This window comes from Protopterus annectens, chromosome 4.part0 (assembly GCF_019279795.1).
Source record: "Protopterus annectens isolate FY-2018-M chromosome 4.part0, PAN1.0, whole genome shotgun sequence".
Taxonomy (NCBI): domain Eukaryota; kingdom Metazoa; phylum Chordata; order Ceratodontiformes; family Protopteridae; genus Protopterus; species Protopterus annectens.
In genome coordinates this window covers 410,065,231-410,084,893 of record NC_056733.1, presented here as the reverse complement: position 1 = coordinate 410,084,893, position 19,663 = coordinate 410,065,231, and the positions used below count along the sequence as shown (strand labels likewise).

Here is a 19,663-nt window from a genome sequence, read left to right as displayed (position 1 = left end):
GCTCACTTTTGTTTGAGTGAAAGCGCTTAACATTCATTTGCTTCTATTTCAATAAATGAGTCTGTATTTTTTACCACGACTGTGGTGATATTTACTTCGGATACCCTATGGACTCAGTTTGAAGACAGCTTATCGCACTGTTGTTGTCTGGATGAGCGGATGTTAGCGCTTTTAGTCCTTGGAGTTCAGAAACTTGCCTAGCGGAAGTAACAGCCACAAGGACGATTGTCTTCCAAGAAAGAAATTTGAGGTCAGATTTGGCTGAAGGCTCAAAGGGGGGCTGAACCAAGTTTTGCAACACAACTGTCAGATCCCAAGGTGGAGTAGGATCTTTAATCGGAGAACTAAGCATAAAGGGGCCTTTAAGGAATGCTTTACATAATCTGGATGAAGCTAGCGGGGAAGCATTATTTCCAGTGTAGTGGAAAAACTAACACCTTGAAAAATTGAGATCAGAAAATCCAAAATAGCAGGAATAGGAGCAGTAAACAGGTCTAATTGTCTCTGTTGTGCCCAGCAGGAAAATCTTTTCCATTTACTCCTGTATATCTTCCTGGTCACAGGTTTCTGAGAGGATATTAAAATTTGGCAAACTGGAAAAGAAAACCTGGACTGAAACCATGCTGTCAACTTTAGGCCTGGAATATCCAGGTGAGCCATCCACGAGGGATGAGATATCAGGTCTGGACTAGAGTTCAGTGCCCAAAGAGGACATAAATGGAGAGACCACAGGAAGGGAAAAGTACAGTTTTGTACCTACCATAAATGCAGATGTTCGAGTGTAAACACTGCTGCAGTCTCCCGTCAGGCGGTTCCCCAGTCGGCCTGAGTTCCAAAGTCTTGGTCTGGCATCGGTTACTGTTGCCTCCTCCCTGACGTCAGTGCGACAGGGGTATACAAGATGCAGCTGACGCCATTTTCTTCAGTTTTTCTTGCCCCAGATGTCAGGTGCCCCCAAATAGGTAGGCAATTCAAATTGCTAGTAAAAAATACCTTAGAAAAGCAAACAACAACTTTCAGTTACCAGCAAATACTCCCCATAGGTAGTGAAGGGTAGAAGACATAGGTAAGTACCAACAAGTAAGAGGGGAAGGAGCTAGGGTAACCTGGACTGCAGCAGTGTTTACACTCGAACATCTACATTTATGGTAGGTACAAAACTGTACTATGTTCATCGTGTTACACTACTGCAGTCATTACACTTGGGTGGAATCCCAAAGCTGAGCTAGGGTGGCTGGTTATAAGGCATTAGGGTGGCTATAAGGCCCTGCAGCGCAGCAGTGGTGAAGCCAGCTCTGGATTTGGAGTATAAAGGCAAATGGTAATGCTTGGTGAAGTTATGCACAGAACTCCATGTTGCTGCTTCCAAAATATCCTTGATAGGTACTCCTCTGAGGTAAGCAGTTGAAGTGGCTGTTGCCCTGGTGGAGTGAGATCTAATGCTGCTAGGTACAGGTTTCCCATGGTGTGTATAGCAGAAACATATACAATGTCCTATCCAATTTGAAATAGTCTGTTTTGAAATGGCCTTTCCCTGTGCTCCTGCAGCATATGCTACCAATAATTGCTCAGATTTTCTGAAAGCTTTGGTTTTGTCCAAGTAGAAGCGCAACTGCCTGTGAATGTCCAAAGAATGCAGTAGTCTCTCCCCTTTATTCTGTGGTCTTCAATAAAAAGTTGGCAAGTGAATAGTTTGGTTTAGAGCCACACTTGATACCACCTTTGGCATAAACGTAGGGTTGGTTTTTAAAGACACCCTGTCTTGGTGGAAAATGAAGAAAGGTTCCACTGCCATTAGTGCCTGTAATTCTGCAACTCTTCCTGCTGATGTTATTGCCAGTAGCAGAGCAGTTTTCCAAGAGATATATTTTATTTCTGCTGTGTTAGCTGGCTCAAAAGGAGGTAAAGTTAATTTTTCCAAACAAAGTTGAGGTCCCAAGTTGGAGTAGGTGCTCTACGGGGCGGTCTAATATTTTTAGCCCCTCTGAGGTACTGTTTTAGCAAAGGATTAGAGAAAATTGGTGGATCCATGTTGTATTGAGCAGAAATGGCAGAGGCGTGGATCTTGATGGATGAAAATGAGAGGCCCTTGTCCAGCATCTCAGTTAAATATTGTAGTATCTGAGGAAGGTTTGGGACAAGAGGGTCAAGGCTGTGAGTCTGGTTCCAGGCACAGAATCTCTTCCATTTATCCGAATAGGCTTTCCTGGTACTAGGCCTTCTGGCCTCCAGACATCCATAACAACTTTGGAGAGAGGCATTGCTTGCTTGACTAAGGAATTTTCCATGCGGCTAGGTTTAAGGTCTTTTGCTGGCTGTGAAGTATCTGATTGTTGTGCTGAGTCAGCAGATGTGGGGATTTGAGGCAAAATCCAGGGTGGTGCTTGTGCTAAGTTCTTTAAGATTGGGTACCAGTGCTGGCGTGGCCAGTCTGGTGCAATCAGGATCATCTTTGACTCTTCTTGCCTGGCTTTTATGAGTACCTTTGGAAGGAGAGGTAGAGGAGGAAAAGAGTATACTTGTAGGTTTTTCAGCTGTTTTTCCAGCTGAATGAGAGGGCATCCACTTTCCATGCTTGTGGATGGTAACTCCTTGTGCAGAATTTCTGTAGCTGGCAATTCATTGGGGATGCAAACAGATCTATGTCCGGGCTCCACCATTTCTGTGTTATCATTCTGAATATTTGTGGATTCAATTCCCATTTGTGGGGATCCACGATGTTTCTGCTTAAGTCGTCTGCCAGCGTGTTTTTCTCTCCTGGCAGGAATTGTGCTTGCAGATGAACGTGGTAGTCTGGAGCTGTGTTCCACAAGGTCATGGCTTGTCTGCAGAGGGGGTAGGAGTGTGTGCCCCCCCTTGCTTATGTACCACATAACTGTGGTGTTGTCTGTCTTTAGTAATAGTTGTCCTGGATGCAGCAGGTCCTTGAAAGCTATAAGGGCATTTTGTACAGCTAGCATCTCTTTTTGATTGATGTGAAGATGCCTTTGTTCTGCAGGCCACTCGCCCTGAATACATTTTCCTGCCATGTGTGCTCCCCAGGCGTAATCCGATGCATCTGTTGTCAGTGTTTGCCTGGCTGTGGGTTGAGTGAAAGGCTGTCCCTTGTTAAGGTGACAAGCTTGAGCCCACCATCGAAACTCCTGTTGAAGGCAAGGAATTAGTGGTATAACTGTTTCCAGACTGACAGTGTTGAGACCATACACTCTTTAGGTACCATTGTAGTTTCCTCATATGCAGTCTGGCATATGGAATTAGTAGTATGCAAGATGCCGTGTACCCCAGGCAACTTAATATCTTTTTTACGAACGCCAGATGCTTTAGAAGAATGTCCTTGCTCTCTGCTTGAATCAGGCAGTCGTCCAGGTACGGATAAATTTGAAATCCTTTCTGTCTGCAAAAAGCAATTACTGGTGCCAGGCACTTTGTGAAGACCCTGGGCGCAGTAGATAAGCCAAAGGGCTGTGCAGAGAATTGATAGTGCATTGAACCAGCTATGAATCTGAGGTATCTTCTGCAGTTTTGTCTGATAGGGACATGCAGGTATGCCTCCTTGAGGTCCAAGGTCACGAGCCAAACTTTCTTGCCCAGCATGGGAAGAAGCTGCTGTAGTGTCAACATTTTGAATTTCGGAACATCCAAGTAAGTGTTTAGAGAAGAAAGATCCAGAATGGGCCTCCAGGCTTTGTCCTTTCTGGGAACCAGAAAGAGTCTTGAGTAAAATCCTTGTCCTTGCTCCTGCGGTGGTACCTTTTGAATAGCTCTCATGTCCATGAGTGCTGTAATTTGTTTTTGAGCCTCTGCCCATTGATTTGGTGGCAGATATGGCATTCCTTTTAACCTTGGCACCTGTAACCTTGAGATACAATGTTGAGAACCCATTTGTCTTTGGTGATCCAATGTCAATTGTGATAGAAAAGTGCCAGTTTTCCTCCTAAGGGGGCTGCCAAGAGAGAGCTGTTTGGCAGCTGTAGTGGGAAGTCATTGAGGCTGCTTTTTATATGATTGGGGCCGGTCTTCCCCTTCCTTCTGGCCTGGTGCACCCCATTGTCGAGGCCTTTAAGGGCCTTGTAGTTGACCTCTACCTCTTGGACGTCTGTATCTGCCCCTTTGAGGTCTGTCTGTAACTGGAAAGGACCAATTCTTTGTTGGCCAATTTCTGCTAAATCGTGGAGGCTGAACCTGTAAGAAATCCTTCACCGTTTGCATAGATTTTGCCTTATCCTCCATCTTCTTTAATACCTCTTCTGCTGTAAATCCAAATAACACATCCTGCTGCAAAGGTGCATCCAATAATTTTGCTTTAACATGACCTGGTAACGTATGTTCTTTTAACCAAGCATGCCTTCTAATGACAGAGCCTGTAACTGCTGCTCTACAGGAGGCCTCTAAAGAATCAAAACCACATTGCAATGTATGTTTTCCCACTTGTTCAGCTGCATGCAATAAATCCTGCATTTCTTTAAAATTAGGAGGATCTGTATCTGGAAGCATTTTTTGTTTCAACTGAGACATCAAAAATTGCTGATATTTTAGCATGTGAAACTGGCAATTTAAGGCTCTCATTGCTAAAGTTGCAGACGTACATACTTTCTTTCCCCATCTGTTTAATGCTCTGGGATCTCTATCAGAGGGAACTGTGTTTTTTGCTGATGAGGCCTTGATCCCTTTGGGTCCCTGAGAAATAGTTTCTGGGTCAGCAGCAGGGCTTTTATACAGAAATTTGTGTGAGTCAGGGACTCTAATATCTGTCAGGTTTAACTGGGACTGGAGGTAAGAAGTCTGGGTTTAAGCTGGATTCAGTATACACATCATCCACAATGTCTAACACTGGCGGAATAGCAAGGGGTCTGTGTTGAGGTAATAAAAGGAAGTCTCTTGGATTCCGAGTAATCCTGGCCTTCTCACTGGAAATGCTCCCTCATGGTATGTAAGGTTTCTCCAAAGGAGTAGTCCTCAGGCGGAGAGGCTGATGGAATTGATTCCTCAGCATCAGAATCCTCATAAGGGGGTAAAGAATATCCTAGGTCTGAGGATGAATCTGAAGAAATGGACACCTGGTCGGATGAGTCATAGTCTGCATCCTGTCTGGGCCTTTTATCAGGAGGGGGATGGGACCCCCTGATCAGGGTGATAAGGTCTTCGGCCATTTTGAGCATTTGTTTCTTAGGCATGGAGGACTGTCCTGGAGAATGTTGCATTTGTTTCTTTGTTTTTAAGGAAGGCTTAGACTTAGCAGACGGTTTAATGCTTAATTGAGTAGGTCTGAAAACACCCTCTGTAGCTGTGGATTGCTCAGCTACTTTGGTTCCCTCTGAAGGGTTAGTTTCGGTAGGCTGAAAAACTATAGTGTCCGAAGGCCCAGCCAGCTCCACATGGGAGTCAGAGGCGGCCTGTGGTTCTGCAGAAGCGGTCGTCAGGGGCTGCGAAGGCGCCTCGCTGAAAACCAGAAATCCGGCGACCGGTCTAGAAGAGGCCTCGTCGTCAGTTTTGGGCCTCGGATGCCTGTCCTTGTCTTTGCGTATTTTATGCATTCCGGTCGTCGGAAGTTCCGACGGCATGGTGTAGTTGAATTTTCTGCCAAAATAATGTCGGGCAAAATCAAACTGACGTTTAATAGTGCGCGTGTTAAACCTAGCACAAAACAGACATGACTCAGAGGCAGTTGAAGAATTAACCATTGTACTGTCATAGTCAAATGGAGAATTTGCATGTGAAGGTCAGTGAGTAGCACAGTAACTGCTGCAGCCATAGAACCGAAGGCCTGAAGTACCACTTTTGCTGGGGAGAATAGATGTGATAAGATCTGAATGAAATGTAGTCTCAAGGTGAGAACTCTGTTTTTTAGTAGAAAGGCCAACTGACTGACATAGTCCAGATGAGCTCCTATGAAGACCTGAACTGGCCGAAGACAGGACTTGGGGAGATTGACTGTGATCCCCAGGGATTGACACAGATGGAGTAAGTAATCCCAGGTTTCCTTAAGCAGATGTCTGGTTAGAGCAGTGAGGAGCCCAGTCTTCCAAACAAGGAAACACTCTGAATCCATGCAGTCTGAAAAGAGCTACTACCACTGTCATACACTTCGTGAACACCCTGAGGGCTGTGGTGAGTCCAAATGGCAGGGCTCTGAACTGCTAATGGCAGTCCCCCATCTGAAAGTGCACACACCTCCAAGAAAGTCTGTTTATTTTGATGGGAGAGTACGCATCTTGGAGGCCATGCAGCACATCCAGTTGTCCTTCCGCAGTAGAGGCAGCATGGACTGAACCATGACCATCCAGAACTTGGAGTTCTTTACAAACTGATTCAGATGCCAGAGATCCAAAATTTGTCTTTGGTCCCGTTTTCTTTGGCACTAAAAAAGCCTTGAGAAAACTCTGCATCCTCTTTCGTTTGGTGGGAGCTCTTTGATGACTGTTGTCTAGCAGCTTTTGACTTTCTAGAGCTGCTGACTCCTACTGACTGGGTGGTACGTCAGGGAGATGTTTCTGTTTGACTGGTGGTATCTGTAAAAAGGGAATGAAATAACCTCTGCATATGATCCTTTCCACCAAATAATCTTTTGTGATGGCTGCCCAGGCATCTGGGTGCAAAGACAAGCACCCTCTGACTGCCTCCAGAGAGAAAAAAAGTGTCGAGCAACCCTTCAGGAGTGCTGAAAGAGTCTATCAGAAAAGGAATCTTGAAACCCTTGGTTTTGCAGACTCCCTCTGCTGCGAGGGTGGTGTCTTCCATTATTATCGGCACCTATGCCTCTGGGAGAAATTTCCCCTCATGAATCCTGAAAAGGACCTTGGGTTTTGGAAATGCATCTTTTTCTCACTACGCCGAGTCCAACAAAAGGAACTTTGCAAGGTAGAAAAACATATTCCCAAGGCACATAAGGTTTTTCCATCTTGCTTACTATAGGAAAGTTTGTCTTTAACAGTAGGCCTAAACAAGGAAGATCCATCAAAGGGAGCACTGATAAAAGAAGACTTGAAGGGCTCCACAAAATCACACAAATGCATCCAAGCATGTCTCCTGATAGCTATGCCTGAACCCACGGCCCATGAGGAACCTTTTGCTGCATGACAGATTACCCTCATGGATGCATTAGATATGGACTGGAGAGTGGCCAACTGGTAGGAAAAAACCTTCTGTTCCTCTGACAACACTGACTCAGGGTTAGACTTAGAGAGTTCCTTAATCAAGTCCCTCTGTAATCTAGTAAAGTATGCCAAATAATTAAGCGACTGTAAGGCAAAGGTCGCGTTTGCATGGATGCACTTTCCAAACGTGTCCAATGCTCTGGACTCTCAGTTACAAGGATGGACAGTGCAGCCCTGTTCAGCCAGGAATTCCCTTACTTCAAAAGGGTCTGTCTTTGGGCAGAGCTAGGATACTGTCCAGATGACGGGGAATTGGTTCTATGGCATCTGGTTCCTTCCAAGCCCGGTGAAAGACAAGATCTACAAGGTCATCTATTGGGGGGGGGAGTAAAGAAAGAGACACACTGGCTGGACCTGAAGGCTTCTAGGAACAACAATTCCAAATGGGAAGGGGGTTCAGAGGACCAACTACCTTTCTGGTGAAGGATCTCTAGAATGTCTCCAAATGAGTTGTCTTCTAGTGGTGATCTGGGGACCCTTCCCCTTCATCAACATTGGTGTCTTCAGTCAGAGATTCCTAGGGGAATCTATGTGCCTCCTCTTAAACACCTTCTTCTGGAGAACCTCTTCAGTGGAATAATCTGGAGAGGTGTCAGAAGAAGCTCATATGGGATAGCTGTCCCTGTGGAATAGGCAGAGGAAGGTCAGACACTGGATCTGGAGACAGGATGGGGTTAGGATATGAAGGATACGAAGAAGTTAACAGTCCAAAGTGTTCTCAGATAAGGAAAAACCCTCTCCAACACCTCGAAGGCAGAAGGACCAGGAGAAGCTGTAGCCAACCTCACCAGAGCCGAACCTCCCAATACTGTCAAGCTCCAACCCTGCTCGGATCTCCACTCCAAGGGAGAAGTCAGACCCAAGTTGTCCAGCGCCAAGGCTCCAAGGGGAAGGGATGGCTCCAAATCTCTGAGTTGAAGGCATCCCTCTGGATCCAACACCAGCGTTTTTGCTCTGAGACTTTCCCTGCTCAGGGGGGGTCATCACCGAATGAGTCAGGGATACAGTCAGAAATGAAGAATAAGCTACCCTCATATCTGACACTTTGACTTTCGGGGCTCTTGGATCTAATGGCTCTGAAATTGCTGGTCAGATCCAAGAAGGAAACATGATGGGATGGGAAACAGATTGAAGGCTCACAGATCTGATGGGAGATTGAGCCTGTAGGACCCCACCCCCCCAATCTGGATCTGAACTCTGAGAAACTTCCTCATCACCCTATCCACATCAGCTTCAGACAGACTTCGGGAGGACCTGACAAATGAAGAAGTGGAAGTAGGATGAGCCCAGATGCAGAAGCAGACAAAGAAAGTGCTGAAGCAGGAAGAATGCCCTTCAGAACCATACCTCTCAACTGTACAGATTTTTGCCTCATATTTTTGGTCTTTGTCTCATAAAATTGAGTTTTTCTGGCAAATCACTGAAAATCATTGAGGGTTGAAGTCAGAAAATAAAGGCAGACATTGTAAGGCTGCATGCCTTCAGAAAATTCATGTCAATGCAGTATCTGTTATTCTGTCAAATTTCTAAGCTTGTAAGAGCAATATTTAAAAAGTGTCCCTATTTTTGGGCCTTTGTTCCCCCCCATTATTTATGGCTTTGTCCAGATTTCTTGCTTTAAGAGGTTGAGAGGTATGTTCAGAACTAATCTACTGCACCTAACACGGATAGCCCTTGCATTGAACCCCACACATGTTTGACAGGAGGTATCCAAATGGCTTGTGCCTAAACAATAAACACACTCTCTGTGGGTGTCAGAATTGGGTATCTTATGCTCACAGCAAGTGCATTTTTGAAATCCAGCTGACTTCTCAGCCACAATAAAGGAATGGCAAAGAAAGCCAAGGAAAGACAAAAAAAGATTTTCTCTCTCTTTTTTTAAAGAAAAAGGAAATGAAAGGAAGAAAAGGAAAATTAACACCAAAGGTAATTATGAAACTTCCTCTGGAAAAGGGTACGAAAAGAAGAGAAAGGGTTACCAGCAATGGTAACAAAGAAACACCCAGAAAGGGTAGAAATAAGAGCAGAAAAACACTAAAAAGGAGTAAAGGAAGGAAGGTTAAGAGAAAAATGAAGAAAATAACATTAGAAAGAAAAAAGTTCTAATTTTTACTCACAAAAGCTTGAAAACTATAACCCGCAGCTCTAGGGAGCACAATCCATGTCCAAACAGTTAAGAGAGGCAAACGAGATCCAAGGTAATGCAGCTGTAAGAGGCATTATCGGTAAGGGGAGGAGCTCATGAGTGGAATTCAAGAGTCTGGAAAAAGAGCGGCTGAGTCGGATCTAATACCCATTTGTTGAGGAATGAATGAAAATGACAACAGCATATCTCTTTTTATCATCTTTTTGTCTTAGGTGTTATGGAATTCTCTTGTTTTCTCCCTTCAGTCACTGTAAAGCAGGACTTCATAATTCTTCAGACAGGTTACTATATTCCTCTAGTACACTTCTTTATCTAATAATGTTCTCTACCTCCACTAATTTTAACATCCTTAAGATACTAATTTCCTTTACAGCTAGACAGTTTAGCAATCATTTCACTCTCAAAATATCCTTTCATTGGCACACATTTACCTAGGTGGTATGCAGACACTGTTGCTTATGCTGTTTTCAAGCATGATTTTGACTTTAACTATCCTAAAGTAAGGCTGTCTATGGTATTTACAAATGTTCCCAACTCTATCCACATTTTTATTTTCTGTTGTTTACTGCCATAATCACTTTTGATTTAACTGCATTTCTCTGAGTTTTCAGCATATTCTGTTTTATCGGTTACTGTGTGGGGTAAGTTTGTTTTTAAAATCTACTATTTGTATGTGATGCACTGTGCCTACTATCCACTTCAAATTGTTAGTTACACTTCTCTACACTCCTACAGACTTTAGCAGCTGTGGTTCGATTTATTACATATCTTGCATATGTGCTGGATTGACTCCAAGGCATACTATAACAGAACACATTTTTTTTTTCATTTTTTAAAAATTTGTATTATTTTTTGCCGTATTTGTGTTCATAAACTATTTAAATTTTGCTTTATAGCTGTGATCTTCATTTTAGCAGCTGTTTGTAGTTTTATTCTTAACATATATACTTCCCACTCTTACCTGTTTAAAATTCAGAGGATTTATCACAGCCCAAGAGACCACAAAATGTAATGCAGTTATCAAATTACACGTCTCTGCATGCAATTCTTGAAGTAAACATCTGTATAATTTGTGTCTTATCTCTTGATTTATCATTTCCACAGTAGGTACTGCTGCATTTTGCCAGAACTTCTCAGCTTCAAGTACTTGTAAAGTGAATTATCTTGCAGAAGCACTTCCATTGGCTATGAAGATGCTCACAAAATACATACTAATTTGAGAGTGTTTCTTAAGTGGTTATTCATTGCTTTAGTGCGTCAGAAAGACCTCAACTAGTTGAAACATTTATACTTACAAAGAACATGCACACAATTTAGTTCCACTTGAAAACTAAATCAAAAGTCTTGCTGCTATAAATAGTTAAATTTTCTGTAAATGACAGTCCTGGCTGCTCACCTCAAAACAATTGCTCACCTGCTTAACATTCTTTACATTTAACCAACAAATGCTAAGGACAGAATTAAGTAGTATCAGTGGAGAAAGCCCAGTCCAAGACACCTAGTCAGTTTTCATATCATAATTTTGTACATCTGTTATTCTTCACATCTGATATCCATGTGTTATTCTCCACGTCTGATATCGGGTCTACTTTATGTGCTCGAAGTTCGAGAATATCGAATACGATATTCTCGACACGAGTACACCGAAAGTGCAAAACATCGAAAATGGAAATGGAAATCTCCGTAGGTGGAGATTTCCATTTACTTCAATGTAGTGCGATCTTGGAGTTGGTATATTTAAGTAGCGGGGGTTGCAGGGGGCTTGCCCCCTGCCTACACAAGTTTAAATCTTTTTTTTTTTTTTTTGTGTATTTTTTTTTTTTGGACTTCGATTGTTTAATAGTTCGATGTATATGGTTCGATCCATATGCATTCGAGCTATTAAACTTTCGAGGTCCTAAAGTAGACCCTCTGATATCCCCTAAAGAAATGAAAGTGACTGCTACCTTAGTCATGCAAGCAAGACATCATTTTCAGTCTTTCCTTATCATAGTACATTACCAAGCCATATAAGTGATCAACGAGTCAACAAAAGCCATGACAGCAAAGTGCTATTTTTCTAATGTATAGGTAATTTTGTTTAGGCGTAAGGTATATTGTACAAGAAATTTCATCTGGGAGAAATGTGCCCAGTGAAGAAAGTACAGCAAGACCTACATGCTTACAAATCAGTAAGGAGACAAAGTACATCTTTCTTCAGAATACATAAAAATAAAGGACTCTAAGTATGTATTCGGAAGGAGGGCTTCACTGAAAATAAAATAAAACAAGTAATACATTTTTTTCACAAAAAGAAAAAGTGGAATCAGTTTGGCAGACAAGTGCAGAACTCTTGCCAGCTCTACCAGGACAGAAAGACAAAGCTCTGATTATCACATAGTTGGGTTCAACTAGTGAGTTGCGCTTTGGAGAAGCTGGCCGGAAAGGAATAGGAAGGACAAAGTTTACTCTGCTCACCTCTCTCTGGGGAAGGGGTTGTACAGCAAATTTACAGAGTATAAACTCTAGGAGGAACCCCCAGTGAAGAGATCATTGTAGGTGCTTGCTTCAAGAAGCAAAGCCAGCTCCGGGGACATTTCTTGCAGAAGTGGGAGGCACACATTTAGCATTTGCTCAATTCACATCATATGTGCAGTGGGAATGTGTATTTCTGTAGACAGAAAACATTTTTCCTCTGTGCAAATTATGACACCATTTCCTGTGTACTCGCCTCTTATCTCTAGGATGGAGACATTGATCTCTTGCCCCTGGCTGAATGAATGGATTAGAGCAGATAATGAGGTTCAATGGTCAGGCAGTGCTACAAAAAAAAAACAAGGCAGGTGCAAAACAAACTGATGCCAAGATCAATGAATGTTGACAACTTCAGTATAGCAACTATAATAGATTAAGCAAGGCCTGAGTACTTCAATAAGTTTAACAGCAAATAACTCCAATGAAAAAGTTTACACAATCTCATCATTTTACACTGAAGCTTTTCATGACTCCAGAAAGGGAAAAAAAGAAGAAAAATCTAAGAAAAAAAGAAGTCAGGAATACAACTATTTTTAGTACTACTAACTGTAGTGTGTTTACAAAAACTAGTGGTTTTACAAATACCTGCACTAAAGACCTAAATCACACCAACAAACAAACAAGACTCACGGGAGGGAGGGAAAAGCTCCAAACTCAATATATTAGTCCCAGCCTATGGAATAAGTTACCACTATAGGTCAGACCAAGTACTACCATGGCTACCTTTAAGGCTAGCCTTGATGACTGGACAGGTAGACACAAATTTACCTCGGGATTATCATGCATGGCCCTTATTCAATTTGAGTGGTGAGCACCCTTAAGTGCTCAAGAAGGATCATAAGAACTTTTAAGTGCGTCAACGTAAAGGTCTGTATGGCTAGGAATCTTATGGTCCCTGTGATCACTTTATATTATTCTCATGTTCCTATGTTTGAGAAAGACAAACTGGATTTTGGTTTCTTAGAAAACGTACTAATAAAATGCCACACATGACTGAAATAAAAAAAAAAGACAATAATGCACGTAAAACGTATGGTGTGCAAACAAAATTTGACATACTTAAAATAGAATATTACTAAACATAAATCAGTTTCAAATGCCTGACCCACAACCACCACAAAAGCATGATTACAAACAAACACACACACACTCTCCACAGGAATTCGGCACAATACTGATACCTGTTTTACACAGTATATGATTAAAACCTTAAGTCTAGTGCAGTTTTCCTCCAAACATAACTGAGCAACATGAAATTTACATGCACAGCAAGGCTGGATAAAGCATAATGTGATAAGAACTTACCCAAGTGTGTTCCCTGAAAAGATAAGAAGAGAGACAATGAATGTCCTGTGACAACATACCATTTTTTTTTAGTTATCACCAAAACATGTATTGTTTTAACTGCTTTGTTTTCCCAGCATGCATGCCTGTGTCCCAATCAGCAGCTTAGGCTGCAGCCTACATACTGGACATACAGGATTTGACAAGATCATGGCAAGGAGGAATAACAAGAAATTTCCAGAACTGGACCAGTAGTACACATTTATTTGCATTGTTAACCAGGTTAGAACATGTATGCTTATAGACCTTTCTCAAATTCATTCCATGGGCACTGTCTAGTATAATGACTCACTCAGAGTCACACATCTGATCAGTGGAGGCTGATGGAATCAAACCACAGACTACAGGATGAAGCTTGTTTGACAGTTCACAGGCTTAATCCTCTGCACTAACTACATAACTGACAGTGCCTGTGAATAGCGGGTACCACATATTACCTGGACTCCTCTTCCAAATGACATTTTTCCTTCAGAAACAGAACAGCATTATTAGGTGTCTGTATACATCTAACCAACCAATGTTCTCCCATGTTATCACAATGAACTACCGCTCTTCATACAATGTGTGAAGGACACTGGAATATTGAAAAAATACACCATCCGCACCACAGGCAGAACTTCATGGTTGAGCTTTGATGGCACTTGGCAAACATGGGAAGAAGAAAAAGAGTAAACAGTTGCATCACCACAATGCATTTATTAAAAAGGAACACCACATTATTTGTTTTCATGTCTGATTTCGCTGTGATGTGCCTTCCTTCATTATACTGAACACAGAATAAAGATTACAGAGATAGACAGCAAATGTTCTCAACAGGAATAAAACCTGGTTTACATCCTAGGTGATCTATGTTTGAATAGCAGGAAGGGTGTTGGTGGAGTAAGGCAGGAAGGATGGATTCTGAGAGATAGAGAGAGAGCAAGAGAGAGAGAGAGAGAGAGAGATGCTGGAACTACCCATCCTGAAGGAGTTAGGAGGTCTGCACACCTGTAGTTGTGACACCTACACCACTACTAGACAGGTGTACAGTATGCATCAGAATAGTCCAGGTGATACTATATTGTTGAAGCCAGAAGGAAGGCATATGTGGAAGCGCCCATGTGCCTCCCTAAGCAGCTACTGTGGATGTTACAACCTCAAGGGGGGGTGAGTTAGGGCATGCTGCATAGTGTGATAGTCCACTCTTCACATCTGACTCTCTAAGAGGAATGAATAGGTCAAATGTTTCTTATACCAACCCAAATATGAGTGTGCATGGCCCTTGCCCCAAAAAGAAACAGACAAATGTACAAGGCAGTTGGGGGGGGGGGGTCTACTTGCTGCATGATGGAAACATTAACATACAAAAGTCCTACAACAAATTTAAGAAATTTAGGCAGTAATTATTTTTCTTTTTTTTTTTTTTATAACAAAGCACTTCTACGAAGTGAGCAATAAAATAGTAAATTCCAAAAATCTCAACATTTTGGTCGGTAAACAGTTCTATACAATCAAACATTAAAATTATTTTTATAACATATCAAGGTGAGATCAAAATAACTCAGTCAATGAAATAAAAAGAACAATTAACTTACTAACTTTCTCAATACAAATACATTATTAAGTCTTTTAGGACTTAATCTACCACAACTAAAAATAAACCAAGCTTCTTTCTGCAATAAAACATAGAAAATATTCTAATACAAATTCCGATCATTAATTATAAATAAACTTTGAATAAATCTTTACCAGTATAATGCTCCTTAAAATGAACAGCCACTGGGTTATCCTTTGCTACATTCTTAATATTGTGTAAATGTTCCAAAATACATGCTCGTATTGGACATTTAGTATGACCTATATTAAACCACTGCCTTCTGATAATCTAAACTTGCTATAGGTTTAACCTCCTGCTCATTAATACAATTGGCTGGGCTAGTATTCCTATACTTACAAAATAGAAGTTATGTTCTTACCATAACGTTCCATGTTAGTTGTCTTCTTCTCGCCTTCTTCTTGCTGGATGGGTTCGAGCCGACCTGCCCGACTCGCCACTCTAAAGCTCGAGAGTTGGTTCCACCGGCTCGAGGCTCCCCTTATATCCCACAATGCTAGGCGAGAGTTACCTCAGATCTCGTTTGTAAGCTAACCCCAGCTTATAACAGAAACAGTTTAACTGTAAAAAACAGAATCCACCTCTAACAACAGGAAGAAGAAGGGTGACCTACATCCTGAAACAAGAAATATGCCTAATAGCATATAGCTAAGAAAGAGGTGGTAGAAAGAGAGGTCACGATCACAACTCCTCTAGGTCTGTCCAGGCCAGGGGGAAGGAGGGTGGGACGCAAGAAGAAGGCGAGAAGAAGACAACTAACATGGAACGTTATGGTAAGAACATAACTTCTATATGTTAAGTTGTCTATCTCGCCTTCATTCTTGCTGGATGGGACCGCGTCCCTAGCACCTTGTCCCGGGTGGCCTAACGGAACAGACTCCTGAGAACAGTAGAACCAAAATTAGCTCTATGCCTAGAAGCTAAATCCAACTTATAATGGGAAATAAAAGTGTGAGGAGTAGCCCAAGTAGCCGCTGCACAAATGGTGTCAATAGGCAGTCTGTCTTGGAAGGCTAGAGAAGTAGCCAAAGCTCTGGTGGAATGGGCTTTAGGCTTATTAGGCAGTTTTTGGTGTCTAATCTCATAAACAAGGGTAATCAGAGATGTTAGCCATCTGGATAAAGATACCTTTGAAACTGGAAGTCCCTTTCTGCTTTCCGCATAGGAGACAAACAGCTGATCAGATTTTCTGAATTGTTTCGTCCTGTCCAAGTAGTACCTTAATTGACGATGAACATCCAGACAGTGTAATTTTTGTTCAGACCTATTTGAATACTCCGGGAAAAAGACAGGGAGGTCAATGCATTGGTTTAGATTTGATGTTGAAACCACCTTAGGCAAAAAGGACGGGTTAGTTCGTAAGGAAACTCTGTCCTTATGGAACACAAGGTAAGGAGAACGACAACTGAGTGCTTGAAGTTCTGAAATTCTTCTAGCTGATGTGATAGCCACCAGAAAGAGAGTTTTCCATGATAATAACTTTAAGGAACATGAAGCTGCAGGTTCGAAAGGGGAAAGAATCAAAGAAGCAAGAACTAAATTTAGGTCCCAAGGAGAAGGAGGATTTCTTACAGGAGGTCTGAGAAGAAAAACTCCTTTCAAAAAGGCTTTGCAGAGTTTGTGGGACATTAGGGCGGATTCAGAAATACCCACATGGAAATTAGAAATAGCTGCCAATTGAACCTTAAGAGTAGATGGAGATGAACCTGCATGGAAGAGTTCAGCAAGAAAATCAAGGACTAGTTGGATGGAAGCGGTGAAAGGATCTATGTCCTTTCCTTGTGCCCAATATGAAAAGCGTTTCCACTTACTCAAATAAATCTTTCGAGTGGAAGATTTATGGGAAGCTATCAAAATATCTCTTACAGAGTGAGATAATTGAGGAAGCCTGGCTACGGTTGGAAGTGGAGGAACCAAGCAGTGAGGTTCAGAGAGGGGAGGGAGCGATGAAACTGACCCGACTGATGGATCAAAAGATCTGGAACTAGGTCCAGATTCCACGGTCGCCCAAAAGAAATCGATGCAGAAAGGGGAACCACACTTGTCGAGGCCAGTAAGGAGCAATGAGGATCAATGAGGCCTTCTGAGCGATAGCTTTCTGTATTACTTGAGAGATCAGTGGGAAAGGAGGAAATGCATACAGAAGTCCCGGGGCCAAACTTGGACTAGCGTCCCTGCTGGGTTGGCCTGGTAAAGGGAATAGAGTGAAGTATTTTCTGCACTTGCTGTTTTGGGGAGTAGCAAAAAGATCGCAGCAAGGCTGACCCCACTTGAGAAATATCTCTCTCACTACAGAGTCTTTCAGAGACCACTCGTGAGGCATGAGTATAGCTCTGCTCAACTTGTCCGCAATGTGATTGGACTTCCCGGGGATGTGCGTTGCTATCAGAAAACGCTGAGAAGAAATCGCCCATTGCCACAGTCTGAGTGCTTCTCGACACAGGGGTATGATCTGGTTCCGCCTTGTTTGTTGATGTACCACACTACAGACATATTGACTGTCTGGATTGCAATCGATCCCAAGGGAAGAGAGTGTTGAAGGGCTTGCAACGCTAAAAGCACTGCTCTCATCTCGAGAACATATATGTGCAAGTGGCATTCGTATGGTTGCCATGTGCCCTGGACTGTCCTCCCCTGATAATGCCCCACCCACCCGATCAGGGAGGCATCCGTTGTCAGAGTAGCAACCGGAGGAGGTGGAACAAATGGTCTCCCAACAGGAGCTGGGGAAGACATCCACCACATGAGATGCTTTTGCACGCTTGTGATCATAATGGTGTGAGACATTGGAAGTTCCTGGTATGACCATTGAGAAAAGAGCATCCACTGAAGGATCCGCATGTGGTATCTGGCCAATGGAAGGAGGGTATGGCGCTGCCATGATTCCCAACACCTTTAGAACTAACCTGGCTTGGGCTCTGTTGTTGTTGAGAAGTAGTGATACCAATTTTTGAATGTCTGATATCCTTTGGTTCGTTAGTGTTGCAGACATGTTTACAGTATCTAAATTTGCCTATGTAGGTAATAGTACGACAAGGCGACAAAACAGACTTTTCGCAATTTATTGAGATACCCAGTTTTGACAGACGAAAAGTGTAATCTCTGGCCATCAGAAGGAGATGCTTGGTGGGAGCTGTGAGGAGCCAGTCGTCCAAATATGGAAACACCTGGAATCCCTGTCGTCTCAGGTGAGAAGCTACCACTGCCATGCATTTGGTAAACACCGGGGCAGTGGTGAGACCAAAGGGCAGGGCCCTGAATTGAAAATGACTGGTTCCCAGCCTGAAGCGGAGGAATCTTCTGGAGCGCCTGTTCATTTTTATGTGATAGTACGCGTCCTGAAGGTCTATAGAGCACATCCAGTTTCCTTTTCCCAATAGGGGAAGAATGGATTGCAGCGTGACGATCCGAAATCTTGTTTTCTTGACCGATCTGTTCAAGATACTGAGATCCAAAATTGGTCTCCAGTCCCCTGTTTTCTTTGGAACTAAAAAGAACCTTGAGTAGATTCCGGATCCTAGTTGGTCTGCTGGCACTGGCTGAATAGCTCTTTTTGCGAGCAGTTTTGAAATTTCCAAAGCTGCTATATCCCTTTGAGCGGGTGGAACATCTGGAAGGGATTTTTTTGACTGACTTGGAAAACGAAGAAAGGGAATAGAATAACCTTCGGAAATGATGGACTGTACCCATTTGTCTTGTGTCAAGGATAGCCAGGCTTCTGGGTACAGTGACAATCTTCCCCCGACTGCCTCCGAAGATGGGCAGTCGGGCAACACCTCAGGGATGCTGAAAGGGCTTATCGGAGGACGTTTCTCGATTGCCCTGGTTCTGCGGACCCCCTCTGCCTCTAGGGCGACGTCTACCATTGTTGTTCCCCCCTCTGCCTCTGGCGGGAACCGACTCTGTCAGGCCAGGCGAAGTCCCTTGAGATTGTTTACGGAACCACATCTTTCCTCCCTTCTGGCCTTTGGGGTAAGGCCTAGAAGGAGTGGAAAAACGGACTCCGACGGCAGAAAGGGTCTTGCCATCCGTCTCGCACCTAGTCAGGGTTTCTTTCACTTGCGGACCAAAAAGAGATGATCCATCAAAAGGGAGTTCGTGAAAGACGCCTTGAAAGGTTCCAAAATTGCATAGCCGCATCCAGGCGTGCCTACGTAAGGCTACCCCTGTTCCTGCGGCTCTGCTCGCTCCATCGGCCGCATAAGAGAGGAGGCGCATGGAGGAGTTGGAAATAGAATTAAGGATAGCCAGCTGCGTGTTCATTTTCTCTTGGAAACCCGCAGCTGTAGGGTCCTTCAGCATTTCACTCGCTTCTTTAATCAAGTCCCTTTGAAGACGAGTGAAATGGCACAGGTAGTTCAGCGAACGCATAGTAAATGTCGCTGAGGAGAACATCCGCTTCCCGTACCTATCCATGGACCTAGATTCCTTGTTAGGTGGATGGACAGGCACTGAAGGATCAGCCAGTTCCTTCTTTGTGGCGGCAGCTACCACCATAGCATCCACAGAGACTCCTTTTGATAAAAATTCCTTGTCTGATGGAGCTGTGATGAATTTGGAGGGTCTCCTGGGAGTGGGGTCCACTGAATCAGGAGCCGTCCATGCCTTTATAGCAACCACCTGCATGAGGGGGTCGAAGGGGGGGACACCCAGGAGGTGGAAGGACGAGAGCCAAATGCCTCAAGATACACAGATTCGTCCTCCGAAGGGTTGAGGGCTGGCCAATTTCCCCTCTGTTTAAGGATCTCCAGAATGTCTGCAAATGAGACATCTTCAGAAGGGGAACGGGGGGAACCCTCAGAATCATCCAGATCTGTGTCGGACGTGATAGACTCAGGTGAGTCAATGTGCTTCCTCTTGCACTTCCTCTTCCGAGGGGGCTCTTCTGCCAAATCAGGAGAGGCCTCGGAA

The 19,663-nt window shown here is 43.3% G+C and overlaps 1 protein-coding gene across 2 annotated transcripts in view; it reads right to left on the bottom strand.

Moving 5' to 3' along the window:
- VSIG10 (V-set and immunoglobulin domain containing 10) overlaps positions 1 to 19,663 on the bottom strand; it is an 811,575-nt gene that overhangs the window by 135,926 nt on the left and 655,986 nt on the right. For both annotated transcript variants that reach the window (XM_044068350.1, XM_044068351.1), the window contains one exon: positions 13,120 to 13,132. In XM_044068350.1, the coding sequence (XP_043924285.1) occupies positions 13,120 to 13,132 (13 nt within the window). The remainder of the gene's footprint in view (positions 1 to 13,119; positions 13,133 to 19,663) is intronic.